Source organism: Enhydra lutris, unplaced genomic scaffold (genome assembly GCF_002288905.1).
Source record: "Enhydra lutris kenyoni isolate GAN:26980312 unplaced genomic scaffold, ASM228890v2 scaffoldscaffold1, whole genome shotgun sequence".
NCBI classification, from domain to species: domain Eukaryota; kingdom Metazoa; phylum Chordata; class Mammalia; order Carnivora; family Mustelidae; genus Enhydra; species Enhydra lutris.
This window is the reverse complement of record NW_019154085.1, coordinates 90,907,481-90,929,482: the sequence shown is the minus strand read 5'-3', so window position 1 is coordinate 90,929,482 and position 22,002 is coordinate 90,907,481. Positions and strand designations below refer to the sequence as shown.

Sequence of the window (22,002 nt, the reverse complement as noted above, 5' to 3'; positions counted from 1 at the left end):
TAATCATGATGAGAAAAAACTCAATTATTCTCTATTTTCTATAATAGAATGATAGAGTAATTCAGTGCTTTACTCTCATTTCCATTATTTTGCCCAAGCAAACTTTATCTTAATATCCTCCTATGAGCAGGTCATAGAAATGAAGTACATGTACACTTGTCGATATAATCAATGTCAAACTTTCATTTTGCAGTAGTTTCCTATATGAATATAGTTCATATATTTTATTTTTAGCTTTCTCTATTATAAAAAAAAAAAACTTAAGGAATGAAGAAACACTCAATTTTTTAATTATGCCTCTCAGATGTGTGCTTTTAATTAACTGGTGACATTTCCTTTGTTCAGTTATTACAGTTCTATACAACTGTCATAAACTTATAAATTTTAATTAAGGCTGCCCCAAACCCTAGTCCTATAGTGTCCACATAGGAATTTGCCAAAAGGCTTACCCATAAGTAAACCAAAAATGAATAAATCCATGAATTGCCCATGGGGATTTGTTTAACAAATTAACATTTGTGTGGAGATAATGAGGTTTTACAGTCTATAATACCAAACAATATTTTTATAAAACCATATTTTTAAAAGTAAAAAATGCTTTGTATATGATTTAATTGGATAGGGTATTATTATTAATAATTAGATGCTCTACGACAATAAACTACATGGCCACATAGCAAGTTAGATTCATATAAGGACTCATTTCTATTACTGATTTGAAATATATATATATCTTTTCTGAACATGTTATCTATGTAAATCAAGATCTAATTATCTGGGTGCAAAGATAAAATTGATATATTATAGATTTTAAGGATACAGCAAGATCTGGACAAATGATTTGAACAAAACATTAGAAGTTGTGCTGTATCCACATATAGTTCAGGATCCATTAACAGGACAGCAAATTCAATGTTTCATAGAGATTTGTCCTTGTGGATCCATTGCAGGTTGAATAGATATTCATGGTTTGGAGTACCAAACTTTTTCCATTTAAATATTTCTGAAGGCAAATAAAAGAAAATTACCTGGTTGTAATCCCCAAAATTTTATTATTTTAATGAGAAAATCAACAATCAAATAATAAAATCTTTAAACAACTCATTTGTGCAAGGAAAACTTCTCTCCTAAAGGAAATGGTATCTGTGTTGCTAAAATACAATTACAGGTTGTATCCTTTTACCACACATCCATTCAGTTTTCACTTGCATGGTCCCAGTACTGCAATTTCTCTCACAGCAATAGAATATACTCTACTGTAAGGAGTAGCTTCTCTTAGAATGAAAATATGTAGTAAGACCTAATGCCTTTTTATTTCAGTCAAGTTGCTGCATATGTTTTCAGAATTATATTAAGTATCTAGAACACCTTAATTATCAATTAATCATAAGTCAAAAATATCTATAGACATAAAATTATCAAATTTAAAGAAAGAGTAATGCTTTTACTATTAGAATGCAAATCAGAAACAGTTTGGTTCCTCTAAACTCCATTGAAAATACTTCCTCATGTGGTTCTTTCAGTTAGCATTATGCTAAACACTTCAAAGAATAGCATAAGCAATAGAAGCAGTGAAAACTCCCAGTAAGACAGAAATTAACAGTGTAGGGGATGTGAAGATCATATGTATTAATTTTCCATTTGACTAAATTTGCATTTATTGTAGTAGAATTAAATCTGCATAAATTTCATTTTAATAGTTGCTCAGTGTCCTTTGCACTGAGTTTTGGAATTTACAAATTATATTTTTATTATGCACTGGGGTTAATTTTTCCCGTGGGAACACATTTTAAATATAATAGCACTAAGTAGAAAAATATATTTTAATGTTCACTTATGTACTGTTTGCAAAAAAACACTTTTTGCAAACAGAGCTATTGCATAAATTAATAAGAATTTCAAGTATACCTTAACATGTACTAACCTGATATTTTCAAAGCATATTATACACTAGATTACAATGCCAATAAAGTAGTTATGATTTTAGATATGAATTATGATGCTATCAGACGTACTGATAGAGTGTATTTATATTTAACTTAAATTTTAAATTTAACCTAATTTAATTTAATTTTCAATAGAAAATGAGGTTTAGCATTAGGCTAACTGTTCAGTTAAAAAGGAACATACAAAGGAATGAAACTGGACCACTTTCTTATACCATACACAAAAATAAATTCAAAATGGATTAAAGACCTAAATGTGAGACAGGAATCCATAAAAATCCTAGAGGGGAACATACACAATAACCTATTTGACACTGACCAAAGCAACTTCTTTCTAGATATGTCTCCTGAGACAGGGGAAACAAAGGCAAAAATAAACTGTTGGGAGTTTATCAAAATTAAAAGCTTCTGCACAGTGAAGGAAACAATCAACAAAACTAAAAGTAAACCTACGGAATGGGAGAAGATATTTGCAAATGACATATCTGAGAAAGAGTTAGTATCCAAACTATATAAAGAACTTATAAAACTCAACATCCAAAAAATAATAATTCAAATAATTTAAAAATGTGAAGACGTGGATAGACGTTTCCAAAGAAGATATACAGATGGCCAACAGACACATAAGAATATGCTCAACATCACTGATCATCAGAAAAATGCAAATCAAAACTACAATATCACCTCACACCTGTCAGAATGGCTAAAATCAACCACATAAGAAACAGCAGGTGTTGTTGAGGATGTGGAGAAAAGGGAACCCTCCTGCACTGTCGGGAGTGCAAACTGGTGCAGCCACTCTAGAAAACGGTATGGAGATTCCTCAGAAAGTTAAAAATAGAACTACCCTATGATCCAGCAGTTGGACTATGAGGTATTTACCCGAAGAATACAAAATACTAATTTAAAGGGACAGATGCACCCCAATGTTATAGCAGCATTATCTATTAAGAACCAAATTACAGGGGCGCCTGGGGGGCTCAATGGGTTAAGCCTCTGCCTTCGGATCAGGTCATGGTCTCAGGGGCCTGGGATAGAGGCCCATGTTGGGCTCACTGCTCAGCAGAGAGCCTGCTTCCTCCCTTTCTCTCTGCCTGCCTCTCTGCCTACTTGTGATCTCTCTCTGTCAAATAAATAAATAAAATCTTAAAAAAAAAAACAAAAGAACAAATTGTGGAAATAGCCCAGATCAAAGAAATAGTGGTATATAAATACAGTAGAATAAAACTAAGCTATAGAAAAGAACAAAATCTTGTCATTTGCTACAGCTTGGATGGAGCCAGAGAGTATTTCACTAAGCAAAATAAGTCAGTCAAAACATACACCATATGATTCTATTTGTGGAATTGAAAAAACAAAACAAATGAGAAAAAGGGGAAAAAGGAGAGAGAAAGAGGCAAGCCAAGAAACAGACTCTTAACTATAGAGAACAAACTGATAGTCACCAGCCTGGAGGTAGGCAGGGAATGATTGGTTAATGGTTAATTGGTTAATGATGGGGATTAAGGAGAGCACTTGTGATAAGCACTGGGTGTTATATGGAGGTGCTGAATCGCTATATTGTACACCTGAATGTTAACTAACTGAAATTTAGATAAATATTTTTTAAAACGCTTTACCCTGAAGTGTCAAAATAAAATTTAAAAAATAAAAAAAAGAAAGATTTTGGAATCAAACATATAAAGCTTATAGAACTGATTTTACTTAATCGTTCTTTTTTTTTAAGATTTTATTTATTTACTTGACAGACAGAGATCACAAGTAGGCAGAGAGGCAGGCAAAAAGAGAAGGGGAAGCAGGCTCCCTGCTGAGCAGTGAGCCCGACATGGGCCTCTATCCCAGGCCCCTGAGACCATGACCTGAGCTGAGGGCAGAGGCTTAACCCACTGAGTCACCCAGGTGCCCCTTTACTTAATCATTCTAAGCCAGCATCAGGATACCTGTAAGCACTGACCCCTGTTACATGGTGCACACTTATCTCACCATAATGAGCATTACTATTGTTACATTTTGTGACTTGAACTTCAATATACCAAATTTAGAACAAATACTATTATGTTGAATTAATAACTAAATGTAATTTGTGTTAATCTATTTTTATAAAGACACCATGAATTAAATTTCTAACATTAAGTATCCTCTTTACATTTTCACATGTAAGGAAAAAGGCAAATTATTTGAATGCACAATGAAATTCAAATATTTACCCAGAGCTGAGGGTATACAGGTTCCTCCATTTTGGCAGTAGTTGCTACAGTGATTGACTTCACATCTGTCTCCTGAGTAACTAGGCCAACAGTGACACCTCAAGTCACCCTTCTCATTTAAAATGCATCTTCCTCCATTTTCACAAGTCAATTTGCATGAATCATCTGGTTATAAGAAGGAATGTACAAATTAGCATGCTTTTCATTAGATGGTAGAATAAGAACTCACATATATAAAAATTAAATATTCAAATTTTTTATAAAATTCCCCAAATAAATACCTCTAATATAAAAGTAGAAGAAGCAAAATACTATAAGTACTATCTGAAAATAGAGAAATAGATTTTAACCACTGTTAAATGGTGAATACAAATACTGACTTAATTTTTATTCTTCCTTAGGCTTAAAGAGTTATTAACCATTTCTTGTGTTTATTAAAACATTACATAACAAAACCAACTGAAACTTCCTAAAAATGAAATATTTTCCAATCAATACATTTTCTTTATGATATAAGCAAATATGGCCTATTTTTAGGACTGTTTGATATTAAACCAAACTGAAATACATAAGATAAATTTATAGTGTGTAGGATATATACATATAAAGTATATATATAGTATACATATTAGATATGTAATATTTAATGAATATGGATATATACTAGATATATATCTATAGATATATATATACACACATATAACACATATAATTTATAGTATAGAAAAATATTTAAATGAAAATACATTCTTTGATATACATCCTTATTAACTATGTATAAACAACTCAAAACTAAAAGTCACATAGGTTTGGTACAAGATATTGATAAAATAGTGTCAGAAATTTTCCATATGTAAAATTTCCATATGGAAAATGACTAGGTACCATCTGTCTACTTAATATATTGTGGCTGAGGATAAGAAAAAGATGGTCATTCCTTGGGGTTACAAAATTATTTTTAAAAATATGATGAGTCTTATTTATGATAAGAATTAGTTTGGAATAATTTTTTCAGGTTACCATTAACACAGTCTTACTCCATTAGAAATACTGCTTTACTTAGGGGAGGATGTGATGCCCAATAGAACACAAATGATTGAGAGTACTCTGAGAAGCATTCTGTTCTAGAATATGCCTTCTACTAAAGCCACGCCTCTTTTATAGCAAAGTAAGGTAAAATCAAAACAGCCTGTATTCTTTGTTCAAGATCCATTGGTCCACACATAGCAGAAGTGTTAATATATCACTGTAAGAATCACAAGAGCACTTTAAAGACCCTCAGTGCCTTCAAATAGAAAAAAAAAATGACTCAAATATCACATCCACTATAATAAATAGAGACTATTTATGAGCAGTACCAGAAATTCTGAGACTTGCCTCTTTGTAAAGCAAAGAGTTGAATACAGAGGTTGAATTCTCAAGAAAGATCTAGAATGGAAATATACACTTCCTTGGTTTAAAATTCAACCAAACATTTCTAATTCATTTAGCATAGAATATCCCTGACTGGAGTTGTGAATGTAAACTGAGAAGATAAATATTTAAGGCATTATGATCATAGTTAAGATTATTGTGGGGGAGTCAATTTTCATCTGTAAATGTTCTCTGTAAACTACATGGATATTCAAAATCTCTACATATTAGGACATGTGCATTTCTATAACGTGCCTCATTAGGCTCTAGAAATTTTAAAATATAACACTGCTTGATGAAATAGAAGTGGAGTTTCAAAACCCAACTGTAATAGTTCTATAATGAAAAAGAAGGCTGCATTTGTCAATAACTAAATCACCCCCAGAAGCCAAGCTCCAGCAATTATAATCAACTATAGAAAAGAGCAGGTGAATACCTCTCCAAGAATGAGTAACATTTGAATTTCAAATTTCTTCCATGAAGATTAAAAATATTCAGTGTCTCATCATTTAACAATAGCAGCTAGAGAAAGGCAAGTAATTATAAAGGGCAGAAAAACTTGGCTATATCAAATGTTAATGTCAGGAAAAAATTAACTGGCATTTATCTACACCAATCAATAATTCTGAAATCTACTTACTTATATTCCTCACCGAGGTGGTCTAAACTGTCTGCTACCAAGGGTCATATGCATAGAAGCCAATGTGAATATTTTTTAACACTCTGATTATTTAAAATATAAGATTAATTTTAAATTACAAAATGAACTTTTAGGAGGTTTCTGTAATTGTGCCTTTCAATCAAATCTGAAATAGTAAAACTGAAATTTCCTACAAAGTTTAAGGAGGGCACATGATGTGATGTGCACTAGGAGTTATATGCAACTAATGTATCATGGAACATTATATCAAAAACTAATGATGTACTATATGTTAGCTAATTGAATTTAAAACAAAAAAAGTTTTAGATCTTGGATAAGTGTACATTTAGACAAACATGCTTTCTCATTCCAAACATAAAACTATAAAATTTGATGAATTAATACACCAAAAACCTATTTCATTTTCTTACTTACTTAATGATAGATTTATCTTAGAGTGCTGTGTGTCTACTTTTTGTAAAGCATTGTGCTAGGCAGTTTATATATGTCATTTCTGGTCTTTTCAGTGACTCTGCATATGGGTCATTCGGGAGCTATAGAGGCACTGAGGTGTACTATGTGCTGGTGAAGAGTGGAGAATGCCTAGGTTCACCTTGGGGGACCACCATTATTAAGCAATGTTAGACCATCAACTGAGCCTCTCCATGCTTCAATTTTCTATCTGTAAAAACAGGGGCAATGACCATACTATCTTTGGGGATTTGAGGGAATTAAATATAATAATATACATATACTTAAATTATGCCTTGTTCATAAGCCTTCAAAATATTTGTTATTATTACAAGTAGTAGTAATATTTATTGTTAATCTAATTTTATGCAAAAGAAACTAGATTAAGGGATGACAGGGCCAAACACATTAGTTAACTGATACATCTTGGCCTACACCAAAGCTCTGCCTCAGATCCACCCTAGGCCAACTTCTGTGTATTTGCTGGATTATTGGATAAATACATCTGGGTTTTAGATACATAATTTATACTAAGAAAGAAGAAAAAAAGGATATTAATGTCTAGTTGTAATGAAAAAACAACAAAAACTGTAGGCAACTTGACCATAAAAACATCACTGACATCTGAGTCAATGGAAAAGTCACATTGGTGGCATTAGTAGACAACTTCTGTGCAGAATCTTCATCTCTGCCTCAGGGGTCTCTCCCACACTACCAATAGTATAAGTAGACACAGTACATAGGGGCAGGGTGGGGGCACACCTGTGGAGATCACTGATCACGGGCTATGAGTGTGTGTGGAACTAATAAAAATGTGGTACATCTTCTACAGGGAAAGACTGCTATTTTAAACAACCTGTTTCTGAGAGCCTAAGGAGAATATGCGGCCACACATAGCTAACCTACATGAGCATGTCAGAGCAGCTAGTGAAAAATGTGCCTAATAACATTTGAAAATGTCCATTTAATTCTCCCATTTGATCATCACAACTGAAATCACAGCCACTCTCACAGGAAAGATAATCAATAAAGAGAAGGGTGCAGTCTAGTACCAGTGACAGCTCCCTTTTCAAGAACTGGCACTAAAGAACTCATCCAAAATACCAATCATGATTCACAATTAGCTCTCTGTTAAGAAATTTCTAACCTTGTCAACCACAATACTGTTTCAGACGTGTGAGAGACTAACTAAAATAAATGACTCACTATTTTCTTTACATGCGTTACTTTCGTGCCTTTTCAGTTCCTCTGTCTCATGTTCTGATCCCTCATTCCCACTTAATCTGAATCCCCTCTGTCTTGGCAGACCTTGTCCTAGGGTCATATTCTATAGAAAATTGTAATCAATTCTCTAATTGGATGATTGCCTGAATTCTGCTAATGGTGTTAACCCTGTCTCTTCTCATATGTATCACTATGTACATGAATATCTATTGGAGTTTATGTCATTCATCGTATCATCTTTGCAGCCTCTTCTGCCTTGCATATCCAATGCTTAAAGAATATATATTAAATGAGGGAGCTATGGTAGTTTTAGACACCTAGAGCCTTGGAAGGTAAAAGTCTTCAGATTACCTGTAACTCCCAGTAGAGAACAATGAGAAAATCATATGGGGATGGAGATGCTGAATGATGGCAAAGACATGGTCTTCATGTGAGGTGTTCATTCTAACAGAGAAAAATACTGCAGGTAGGATGTCTTGCTATGAAGAGATCCTAAGTGTATCGCACTGGAAAAAATGTGATCCTCAAGGGATTTTAGAGCACTGTGTTTTTGTCTGTGTCATAAAATTTAGTAAGTGTGGATTTTCTTTTCACTTAATAGTAATTTGTCTTTCCATTATAGTTAGTGTCTTGATTATGAGGGAACTTCACATCAGTCTACCTGGCTAATTGAGAAATGTCTCCTTTTTCTCTTTTCTCCTTGTACTATTTTTTTTATTTTTGTTATTTTATTTTGTGATTTTTTGCTACTTAATACTTATAATAAGCATCTGAAATACTGTTTTACTTTTTTTAAATGTTTGTTTCAATATTAATGTACTTCTAAAATATAAGCTCTAAGAATAAAGAAATCTTGTCAGTTTTGTTTCTAAATTAGTCCTTTGTTTCTAAATTACTGCTATGCTTTTCTCATAAGCCCTCAAAATATTTATTCATGTTGGTAGTAGTATGTATTGTGAATCAAATTTTATGCAGAAGAAGTACAATTTAGTTTCTTATCCTCAGTTTCTAAATTAGCATTTGGTGCAAGAAAGTTGTTCATCATGAACTTGATGAATGAATAAGGGATTTTAAGGCTGGGTTTAAATTTGTAAGGAAATGGTGTCCTTAGAAATATCGTTATTTTCACTGATAAAGAGCTATATAAAATTATCTTGATTTGGTGTATGACTTCAAAGTTCTTAATCTAGTCTTAAATGAATAGTAAGTGCTCAGTGCAGCTCTGTGACTATAGAATGAATTGCTAGGAAGTCATCGCCAGGGAGAGTAGTTTATGCAGGCATTCAAAAACCAATGATATCAAGGCTACTATATTGATGATTGAGTAGCTAATTCTGTTCAGTTTCAAGAGGTGTGAAAATTTATCATACAAATTAATTCTTTACAGAATAATGACATTTACCTACCTAGTAGGCTGTCATCATTGCAAGTACCATTAATCAAATATTTGCCTTCTGGGCACACACAGGTAGCTCCAAAGGGATTCAGCAAACACAGGAATTCACATACTAAGTCCAAGCATGGATTGGGCACTGATTAAAACAAAGAAAACAAAGAAACGCATGACTGTAAGTACAGTAGTTTTCAGAAACATAAAATTCAACAAGGTGAAAGGATACATTAGCAATGTTGAAATCATAACAATTGCCACTGGGTATATGTTATTTCAGTATTACCATTCTCCTTTATAGGTAAGAGAAATTCTTATCCATTACCCATCATTAACAGGTAATTTACCCTGATTTACACTTCCCACTAGAGAGAAGGAATTATTCAAACATATATTTTGTCATTCTTCCATCTGACTTATTTTTGCTAAAAGAGTTGGTCTGAGATACCCAAGTAGAGTTTGGGTTTATGTTAAAAAAAAAAAAAAAAAGTAAAGCCAACTGAAGGGTTTGGGGGACCTACTCCTCATTTTAGGCAGTTTCAGAACTGTTGAACAGACAGAAACAACTTCCCCCTTGTATTTACAAAGGATTAAAATTCATCTGTATTCGTTCAAAACACAAACAAGAGAGAGGATTCTTTCTCTCTAAAAATACCAGGTTTAACATGGTTTCTTTTCCATCAGGTTGCAGTTTGTGTACATGTAAATGTTTGCCACATTTATTTTTGTCTAAATTTCTATCCAATTAGCATCCTCTGCAGTCATAACTGTTCTATGGCTCTCCTTAGAGAATCTGTCATTAGAAAAAACAGAAATAACACCTAGCTAGTGAAATGATGACTGTGAGAATGGCTTTGACTCAGTTAAAACCATTACTCAAATACCTATTCTATCCAGGGCAAAGTCTTATTTATTTATGTAGTTTTTATGAAGGTGGTAATATTTGACTCTGAAAAAGAATCAGGGGCACCTGCGTGGCTCAGTTAGTTAAGCGGCTGCCTTCAATTCAGGTCATGATCTCAGGGTCCTGGGATAGAGCCCCACACTGGGGTCCCTGCTCGATGAAGAAGCGGGAAGCCTACTTCTCCCTCTCCCACTCTCCCTTCTTGTGCTCTCCTTCTCTCTCTGTCAAATAAATAAATAAAATCTTTAAAAAAAAAAAAAAGAAAGAAAGAGGAAAAGGAAAAGAATGAAAGACAACTAGAGGATGATACCATGTCCTCATACTAACCCTGGAACTAAAAATGTCAGATCATTGGTAAAGAGCAACAAAAGTTTGGATAGGATTTCAGGAAGTTCTTAGGGGACTATCTTTTGTTTTAATCTGTTTCCAAAACTGATTTGGACAAATATCAATTGTTACCTTTCCATATAATTACACCAAATGGGGTTAAGTTTCTTTTTATTTGCAGCAAAAATGTATCAATAAATCTTAAAGTTTCTTGAAGTTTAAACTCATACATAAAGACAGATCATTAGAATTTCAGTCACATTATTTTTTACTTTATTCTTCAATATTTTTGATAATTGTGTTTGAAACCGGTTTTTCAAGATAATTGCATCAATGATTTATTCCTTTCTAGAATGAAAGTACAATAAAAATCATAAACAATCAGAGAAAATATAACCCTTGAAAACAGCATTCCTCAGTTGTGTTTATTTATTCATTTATTTATTTAATTAATTTTTAAACATTTTGTCTATTTATTATTTGACAGAGACAGAGAGGGAATACAAACAGGGGAAGCAGTAGAGGGAGAAGAAGGCTTCCCCACTGAGCAGGGAGCCCAATGTAGGACTCCATGTGGGGCTCGATTTGGGGCTGGATCCCAGGATGCTTGGATCATGACCCAAGCCAAAGGCAGATGCTTAACGACTGACCCACCCAGGCACCCCCTCCTCAGTTGCTTTTAAAGATGGAATGTTGATGCTATGATTGTTCCTTATTAACAGTAACAAGAGTCAAAATGGCTAATGACGAATTTCAATACCTGCATGGTTAATGTATAAAGTCAGAGGTTTTATTGAAAAACAGAATGGTACATTTTTTTTTATAGCAAAGGAAACACAATCAAATGCAAAATAAAATTTTGTATGATTTACATCTTGACTTTGGTGATTAAAAAAATCTTATAATATCAACATTAAAGTTACTTAACTCAAAGGATTAAGATACTGAAATAGTTAAATATTTTAAGATACTGTCTTTTGTCAAAAACAATAAAAAATATACTTACAGTCTAGTTGTTTATAGCGATGAGATATCAAAACACCTTTTGTTTTATCAATATCTAAAGCTAGGTATTCTACTGAACCATGGCCAAATTTTTGTACTCGAAATACACCGTTTTTAGGTCCTGCTCCATATATATAATCTTCAAAGACATCAATCCTGTGTGGATGTAGCAAGCCTAGAATTTTTAAAAGGTGGAGTTATAAAAGTTGCAATGTAAATAAGTGCTCGGACTTAAAACCAAGTTTATTCAAGATCCTGTAGAAAATTTTACTACTGTCGTTTAAAAAAAAAAACTTTCAGAATTATAATATTTTAATATTAGCTATAAAGTTGTTAGAATTAATTTCTTTGCAGTAGGAATATGTGAAATCCTAAACATATCACTCACAACATGAAAAACATTTCCATCATCACTTTAATCATCTGCACCATCACAAAGCATTTGCTGGGGGTTTACTGTATGCAGAGTGATCTGCTGTACAGTTTGCAGACAAAAGAAAAGCTATAGGCCAGCCTTATCCATTGCATACAGAAAGACAGTTCACAAAATTCAGATTTTGTGTTCTAGATCAAATTAATGAACAAATTAGATGGCCTGACTGACCAAAAGTAGAGAAAAAAAGACATTACCATTGTCTGTTTTAGAAATGGGTTAAAGAAAACAAACTAGCAGATGGTAATGATGCATATGACTAGTTTGGCTAACAATAAGAGAGGCTATCATTTTGTACGTTTTAAGAAATGACTTATTTTAAGAGATTTTTATGATAGGAATAATTAATCTAACCTTTGATACTGAAATGTATAACATGCAAAATGACATTTATAGTTTAGTTGTTATCTAGAGGTTGTAAAACATAAAGTGCTTTTTAAAAAATATATGTTTCTTCAGTGAGCTGAAGCTGAAACAGGTTAACTTTACAGTGATCAGTTATAGCAATGTGTAATTTTTTTTCTTTCTTTCTTTTTTTTTTTTTTTGCCATCTAGAGTCATCATACAAAAAACACACTTTGGGCAAAGGCACAATGAAAGTTCACTTTATTTTTTTTCAACTCCTCTGCTTCTGTTAAAAAAAAAAAAACGAAAAGCAAAGCTATATTCAGTACATATAATATGTAAATATAAAAACTTCAAGTACATATTATAAACAATTTGTGGTAAATAAATGAAGATGTTGTTGTAGGGAGGGGCAAGAAAAACAGAAGGGAAAGAAATTAGTTTCAGCAGAAAGAACTGAGGTTGCCAGGCAAGGCAAGTGTGCGGCACAGACAGTTGAGAATGAGAATAAAAAACAGGAGGTAGGCATAGAGGCAGGGATACAAAAGTGTACTACAGAGGAAGACCACAAGTAGATTCTGTACTCACTGAAGGCAGAGGTAAGTTAATTTTACACACTGCTTTTCATTGGGACGTACAATTGTTATAATGATGTTTTATTATACGCAATAATTCATTTCTGCCTGCTATCACTGCAATTTGAAGTAAAAACTTGTGTTCAAAGGCTCTAATCTTGACTACTTAAAGTGTTCACCTCAGAATGTAGTATCTACAGAAGGAACAGAATGAATATTTTCTGAAAATGGGCAGCAATGGGCCGTGATTGTCCTATGCTAAGGAAATTCTGGCCTGGCCTCTCGTTATTCTAGTAGGAATGAAAATTATGATCTCTAGTAAGAGCAACAAGTTGTAAGGAAAAAGAATTTGAGGAAGTTTAGAATGTAAAGCTTTTGTATTTATACTTATGTACCATTATTTAACACTCTCGATAATAATTAAAAGATGAAACAAAAGTGCTTCACAAACCTTGTTTGCTACTGACAGAGATTACTGAATCAGAGCCATCATACAGAACACTGCCAATAATAGAAAGCTCAAGGTCAGCCCAGTATATTCGCTCACTAAAATGATCCACAGCCAGACCTGAAAAATCAACATATGAGGACAAATAACAAAAATAAAGTTGGAATTATTTAAAATTATGTTTTCGCTTCTTAATGTATAATTATGTTTGATGTTGTTCTTCAGATACCCAGTCTACATCATCGTACTGTAAAAATTAGGAAAAAACTGAAATAATTACTCCTTATGTGCAATACATATGTATAGTTTACATAGAATGTATTAAGCTGTAGTTAAAAACTTTACTTCACAAAGGAAAAAGTACCCTATATATTCTTCCTTTCCAAAACTACTGGTCTCTTAACTATAGCTCTTTTCTAGAATACTTTTCCGTAATATTTTAGTTTTTATCTTTATAGTACATGCAGAATTAATTCATTACTTAAATAATTTATCCAAACTTTATTTATAATAATTCAGTGTAATTAGTTATATTTTTAGTATCTTTGAAGGTACATTTCTCAGAATACAAAAGGCTTACTCATAAGACATTTTCACCCATTTGGAATTGGCCAATGATGTGAACCACCTGCATGTATGTTCAAATTTAAATTGACTAAAGATGGATGTTTATCATAGGGAATAATGAATGGCAAATTCCTTAATTAAGGTTCTAGTTGTGTTTAAATTTTTCACTCTAATCATTAAATTTCTCTGGGACTGCTTGTCTTTATTTTTTATCATCACTTATCTGTCAGTGAATAACAATGGGCTAAAATATTTGGAAAAATCATGTTTTTCTACTTATTCAATTTTTTATTTTTTTAATTTCATAATGTGATTGGAGTCTAGTCAGTATTTTCTCATTAAAAATATCACCAACATAAAAGATATCTTAAGTAAACTTCTTCAATACAGAAAAGTAAGATCACAACACATGAATTCTACAGTAAGACTTCACTGCTGTAGATGTCTAAGTTTTGTGACACAGCTAGTCTTTTATATATGATGTATTACATAATAAAAATATAAAGAAATTAAAATACCCTTGGCAGCTGAAATTAAATAGCTTTCCCAGTCGGAACAGTCAGTAAGAACTGAGATACACCTCCATGGCAAGGCAACTGAATGGGAAGTGTTTTTGAATTTGTGCTAACTGGATTCCTGTGTAGGTAGGTCCAAGATTTGACAATCAGAATGAAAAACCAAAACTAAAACCAAAAACGAAACATACAAAAACACTCAACTCACAGTGAAAACCATATAAGAAACATTTTTTTTTTAGTTAAGCATGTAGATCTAGCCCAAATGCAATCAAACTAAATATGAATATTGTTCCTTAAGTGTAATATAAAGATGTACTATGTCCAATCAGTCTCTGAGAAATGACTTAACAATTAAAACAAGTGGCTTATGTTTTATCAGTTTCTGCTCAATCATTGATTTGCTCTGTGAACATGTTGGGAGCTATGATTTTGCTTCTTCATGTATAATTACAGGTAACATGAACCATAAAATGAACCAGTTTCCTGCTGCCCCCATTACATTTCAAAACAGTTGTCTGAGCAAGGTTGAAATCACTTTCCTTTCTCTTTCACAGATGCAATACAATAAAATAGTAGATTAAAATAAGCTGTCCCCAAAATTGGTCTTTACATTTGGATATTAAATTTGTTAACTGTAGAAAAAAAGAAAAGAAACGTGTGCCATGCAATCTAATTACCAATATTATTGCTTTAGATTCAGCAGCAATAAAAAATTTCTCAAAAGTGTCCTATATTTCCTTATTAGTCTAGGCTTGTCTAAGACATACCCATCTTTATCAGCTCCGGTCACATATTTTACTATTGGATGGTATTACAGCTAGATAAAAATTATATAACAAAGCTTTCAGATGAGTGGAGTTTATATGCCCAAAATCCACAAATCGACGATTTTGATTTTTCCTTAAGCCCTTTAATAAAAGAGATAGTCTTTTAAATTAAAAAGTTAATAAAGGAATCAACTAGCTTCTCTTGTTATAGAGATGAGAGTGAATTTTATATGAAAGAACAAGTTCATTTCTATCTTTAAAATATCACATCTCCTTTTTGTCTTTAATAAAGTACCAATAATAAAATGAAAAAAAAAATCAATTCCCAAGAAAGTCATTTTTTTAGCTGAACTGGGAATGATGGATATTTGGAACCAAGTCTGTGTAAATACAGAAAATTTAAAATAAAGTGCCATTTGGGCTAATCTAGCATTATGGAATCACAATTTGGAAGTCTTTTAAAAGATAAAGACAGGCTCACTAAGTTTTAGGAATGTATAATAATAAACCTAGTTATATAGTCATTTTCTTAACTTTTTAACATTTCCCATGATATCAAAGGCTATGATTACATTTTAGGGATTTTTGAATCTCACTTTAGGTGAACTCTGAAAATTTCCAAGATCCTCCCACTAATTCCCCAATTTCCACTATGGTCTTAAAGGGATTTAAAAAAAAAAAAAAAAAAGAAGAAGGAAGAAAGAAAATGTTAAAGCAAAATCTTACGAGAAATGGCCTTAATACCAATGTGATATTTAAGAGAGAACAGCTGGAGAGTAATAAATTAAAATCACTCTATTTCCAGAAATAGAGAAAAAGACTATATACATTCTGTGCTAAAGGAAAGCCAGTATTTACAAGGTAGTATTAGCCAGCAAGTGTGCAATACCATATTCTTGATTTAAAAGGTGATAAAAAGGATCTAAAAGCTGAAAATATTTACCTCTATGTCAAATTTATTTAAAAAATTGTTAAAAGTATTTTTTTAAAGATTTTATTTATTTATTTGACAGACAGAGATCACAAGTAGGCAGAGAGGCAGGCAGAGAGAGAGAAGAGGAAGCAGGCTCCCCACTGAGCAGAGAGCCCGATGTGGGGCTCGATCCCAGGACCATGGGATCATGACCTGAGCCAAAGGCAGAGGCTTTAACCCACTGAGCCACCCAGGCACCCCGTTAAAAGTATTTTTTGAAGGGTGCTTGAGTGGCTCAGTTAGTTAAGCATCTGTCTTCAGCTCAGGTCATGATTCCAGGGTCCTGGGATAGAGTCCCACTTAAGGCTCCCTGCTCATCGAGGGGTCTGCTTCTCTCTCTCATTCTCCCTCTGTGCTTTCCCTCATTCACTCTCTCAAATAAATAAATAAAATCTTTTTTAAAAAGTATTCTTTGAAGTAGTTTGCCTACTTACAGTCTTAGATTCCAAACTAAAGTTATACACACACACACACACATACATACACACACACATCCTTATTTGAGTGTTAGTAAAATAAATGGATTAAGGAGTTCCAAAAATAGCTTTAAAGTTTTTTTTATATTTTATTTTATTTTAATTCAATTAATTAACATGTAGTGTATTATTAGTTTCAGAGATAGATTTCAGTGCATATAGCACCCAGGCCTCCTTATATCACATGCCTTCCCTAATCCCCATCACCCAGTTACCCCATCCCCAACCTATCTCCCCTCCAGCAGCCCTCAGTTTGTTTCCGATAGTTGAGAGTCTCTTACAGTTTATCTCCCTCTCTGATTTCATCTTATTTTATTTTTCCCTCCCTTCTCCTATGATCCTCTTGTTTTATCCATTTCATTTAACTAGAAACTTTTGTTGTCCAAGGAAAAAAGAATTTGCAATCAGTAATTATAACCAGTGCATGGTCAATGTGTACTTCTTCAAAATATCAGAAATTGCCAGGATTTGGCAACATAAATAAGCTTCTAGGTATCAAATAAAATGTTATCTAAATCAAACTCATAATCTTACATGCTCTCTTACTGGAGGGAGAACTGGAAAGTATCCTTACCTGACACATTATTCATTAACCCAATATATATTCATAAGACACTTCTCTTGTACTATGCACTGTCAGGTACTAGGTATGTAGCAAAGACCAAAATAGATCATGTTCCTAATCTCATGGAGCATGTTACTCAACCACCATACAATTGATTGAATCAGAAGATAAATTACACTTTTTGTTTTTAACGTAGTGTCTAATAAAATAAACAAGTGTGCCATTTGTCAAAAGAGGCTATAAAACCATACTATGGGTTAGAGTGTTAAAAACTGTAGGCGTTCATCTCTTCACTCATTTCGTACATAATTATTCTAAAGCAAACATCAAGTTGGGCACTGTAATACTCTTCCGTGTACATATAAACACCAGTAATGGTTTTGATTTAAGTTGTTTATGGTCTTATTGGATACACAGAATATATAAGAAAGAGTTCATCCTCTACTATATCATTTGAAGCAGTAGATGATGAAGTATCAACTATAGAGATAATGAGTGCTATGAAAGCCCAGAGAACTGAGGTATTCCCATCATGGTTTTGGAAAGTCTGTAATGGCAGTGCTCGTAGTGAGCAAACATAATGCTAGCTAAGTGGTGGACTAACTATTCAACTGGCCAGTAAAATTCTAACCCTGAAATACAAGGGTTATCTCAAGGGACAGACAGACACATCTGTTCCTCTTGCTGTTCATTCCTGCGGATATGATCTACACCCTATGAAAGTACAGAGTCTCATCAAATGTGTTGCAATTCCATGCACATATTCATTCATGAATTCAGAAATGAAAGACACAATTTCCAATGAACCCAAAATGTAAAGAACAGCATATCACACCTGGAGAGAAACAGAAGTGTCATTATAGTTACTGATCAATATACTAACGTTGGAGTCAGGGCAAATATTTATCAACATACACTAAGGAAAAAGACAGAGAAAAAATGGTACAAGCAAGTCTTCAGATGTTTCCGGGAAGACAGAAGTAACAAACATACTTCTGTAGAAGGATATCTCAGGGGTACATATGCATAAGTACACGGGCTCTCCACATATAAGGTGTGCATATATAGAGAGGCAGAACAATGACTAATTCATTGCCAACTCTTCGTTATCACTCTTTAGTACTATGCTATTTATGAAGTCTAAATTATCTATTATTTTCTAAAGCTCACATGAGATTTGTTCTTGACTCATTTTTATATCAATAACATTTAGCATAACAATACTCAGGAGTTATTAATCACTGTAAAGACAACATTGGGAGATGCTTCACCTGATAGAATAAAATCTTGCTTAGGAATACAAAACCAGCATTTCCAATATGAAGAAAGTCACTTATTAAGCAAGGAGGCGTGAAGTAATAGATTTTTATATATGGCTTGTAGATTTTTAAAAAAATCTTACAGAATTCTAATTGATATACAGTGAGAAAATGAATCAAATTAACAAAATATACTAAATGGTATTTTAAAATATGAATAAAAATAATTATCAGTGCTAGGGAGTTATGGCGGACATTATATAGAATAATATGAGGCTTTAGCACAATATGTGGCACATTGTTTTGAACAATTATTCTTAGCTTGTTAGATATTAAAGGAATTATGTTAATTAATTATATTGGTTTTAACATCTGATTTAAATTAGTTGTTACAGGGGTGCCTGGGTGGCTCAGTCAGTTAAGCATCTGCCTTTAGCTCAGGTTATGACCCCAGGGATTCGGGTGTTAGGCTCCCCATTTAGTGGGGAGTTTGTTTTTATCTCCCCCTTTGTTCCCCCATGCTTGTGCTCCATCCCTCTCTCTCAAATAAATAAATAAAATCTTTTAAAAAAATAAATACATTGTTATGAATTCTCTATAAGGTAAGTATCACAGACATTTTATAAATAAGAAACTTTATGCTCTGAAGTTTACACAGGCTGCTCAGTTTTAACTCAAGCCTATATAAATGAAGGGCTTATGCTCTTCCTGTTAATTTATAGTTTCTCTGTGTAAGTCACTATGGTATTCCCAATAAAGTCTACATCTTTCTTTTGAAATTATTTTTTCAGCTGTTGTGACACTGAATTCTATTATTTTGTTCCAACTGCTCAAACACCCTTGCAGTCTTCAATGCTGATTGGGTCTCTTCTTCTTCTTCTTCTTTTTTTTTTTTTTTAAAGATTTTATTTATTTATTTGACAGAGAGAGATCACAAGCAGGCAGAGAAGCAGGCAGAGAGAGAGGGGGAAACAGGCTCCCTGCTGAGCAGAGAGCCCCATGTGGGGCTCGATCCCAGGACCCTGAGCTCATAACCTGAGCTGAAGGCAGAGGCTTAACCCACCGAGCCACCCAGGCACGAGATGACTGGGTCTTTTCTAAATTAAGCATCTCACAAAATTCTACCCTAAGAAGCCTCTTTGTTTTCCCCTCCCTTGTCCATCTTAACAACTCCAGCAGCTTTAAATATCAGCTTTCTTTGCTAATTTCTCAAACCTTAAGCTTAAACCCTAAGCTTTAAGCTCCAGAACTAAAATTTTCAATTATCTGTGCCATCTCTCCAACTGACTGACTCAGCTGGGGTCACATTCACACCTGCAACACTTGCCTGTGACTGAGAGCACCGCACAGTGGGCTCAAGCACACCTTCTCGAGGTTCTACTCTACAGACCTAATAATGTCACATAGAAAACTCCTCTCCATCATTTCTGACTTTTTTTTTTTTTAAGATTTTATTTGTCTGAGAGAGAGAGAGAGAGCACAGGAGCAGGAGAGCAGGAGAGCAAGGGCAAGGTGGGGTGGGGGAGGGGCAGAGGGAAGGGAGAAGCAGGCTTCCTGCTGAGCAAGGAGCCCCATGAGGGGCTGGATCCCAGGGTCCTAGGATCATGACCTGAACTGAAGGCAGGTGCTTAACCATTGAGACACCCAGGTGCCCCCATTTCTGAACCTTTTTCCTCCTCTATTTACACTCTTTTCCATAGCACAGAACACTTTGTAACTTACCCTGTAATTTACTTTTTAAAACATTATATTTTTACTATATAACCACTAGAAGAAGAGGGATCTGTGTGTTCACTCCTCTATTCCAAATGCCTAACATTACCCCCTGACACATAGTAGGCACACAAAAAAGTATTATTTGGATGAGTGAATAGATGGCTTCCAAGAGTCTACTGCCTGTAAGCGAGGCAGAAGTTTTCAAAGCAGAGTTGCTGAGAAGAAAAGCCACACATACCCAGTCACATGGGATAGAGAGCCCCACATCAACTCCTTTCTTTTTTTTTTTTTTTCTTTCTTTTTTTTTTTTTTTCCATCAACTCCTTTCTTGACATGTCCCTGTGGATGTCTGCTCAGATCCTATTATCTACTTAACGTAAAGCAATTGTACTTGTTATGGTCTTTGACATCCTGCGTGGTCTGACCCCTACCCACCCCTCTAAGCCTTGTTTCATGCTATTTTCCAATTTGTTTACTATACTCTGCCTTTACTACCTCAGGGCCTTCAGTCCCATTCTTTACTTTGCATTGCAACATCATTCCCCATGTCTATGCCTTCATACAGTTTAGCAATTAACCTGAACCATCAGTAACTCAAAGAGCCTCTCCTCCCCACTGTAACTAATGTGGCACCTGCTGCATGCTGACCCACTCCTCTCTATCAGAGCCATTTTCACACACTAGCATTTGTGCATGCACACACACACATGCACATACACTTTTTTGGTTTTTCTTTTTATGGTCCCCACACTAGAATTTAAGCTCAGTGAGTGCATGGATCCATATTTCTTTCTTTTTTTTTTTTTATTCATTTGACAGATAGAGATCACAAGTAGGTAGAGAGACAGGCAGAGAGAGAGGAGGAAGCAGGCTCCCCGCTGAGCAGAGAGCCCGATGCAGGGCTCGATCCCAGGACCCTGGGATCATGACCTGAGCCGAAGGCAGAGGCTTTAACCCACTGAGCCACCCAGGCGCCCCCGGATCCATATTTCTGATGACCACTAGTGTCTGGCATATCGTGAGCATCCAATATTTTTTAATGAAAGGATGGATGGATGGATAAATGAAGGAAATAAGAAGATAATTATATGAATAGTTTTAATTTAATGACTTTTTGTCCCTCTTTGACACATTTTTTTAATCTCTTCCACTATTCTCATATGCATTTGATAAATTCTACTGTGCAAACTCGGCTTTGTCTCCCATACATTCTCCCCTTTTCCCCTGTTGCTATTCTACTTATGCTATTCTTGGCTCTCATCAAGATCACTCAATGGATTGTTAGCTGGTCTCTTAGCTCTGTATTTATTTATTTCATTGGCACAATACTACCAAAGCAATAAGCCTGGAGACCTACCTTATTCACATCACTTCTTGAATCAAAATTGTAGTGGTTCGTTATTGACTCAAAAATCATGTCAAAACACCATGGTATTTAAAGTTCTCTAGTCTCAGTTCATTTTACATTACCTATCCTGTCCCCTCCTAGGTGTGCCATGACTCCTAATATCACAGAACGTGCCATGTGGCTTTACACTGCAGCTCCTGGCTTAGAGCTATGTCATTCAATGTATACAACAATATCCTTTGGTTGCTAGTAATAAAAATCAAAGTTTGAAGATAATAAGTTCCCTTCTGAGATCTCACAGCTAGTAAGTAATCCCTCAGGGTTCAAAACCAGATATATTTGACTTCAAAGAACACCTTTATAAGATCTAAACCATGATGGGTTATCTGCCCACCTTTCAAATGTCTACTTATCCTTCAAGTACTTGTTCCAGTGACATCTTTCAGGTAGTTTTCCAGTCTTGGAGATAATACCAAATACTTGTC

At 34.0% G+C, this 22,002-nt stretch overlaps 1 protein-coding gene across 1 annotated transcript in view; it reads right to left on the bottom strand.

Annotated features, from left to right (window-relative positions):
* Nucleotides 1–22,002, bottom strand: part of LOC111140884 (LDL receptor related protein 1B) — a 1,957,146-nt gene that overhangs the window by 71,725 nt on the left and 1,863,419 nt on the right. The window contains exons 81-84 of the mRNA XM_022493131.1: nucleotides 13,332–13,448; nucleotides 11,529–11,702; nucleotides 9,308–9,433; nucleotides 4,154–4,318 (exon numbers count right to left, since the gene is read on the bottom strand). Of these exons, the coding sequence (XP_022348839.1) occupies nucleotides 4,154–4,318; nucleotides 9,308–9,433; nucleotides 11,529–11,702; nucleotides 13,332–13,448 (582 nt within the window). The remainder of the gene's footprint in view (nucleotides 1–4,153; nucleotides 4,319–9,307; nucleotides 9,434–11,528; nucleotides 11,703–13,331; nucleotides 13,449–22,002) is intronic.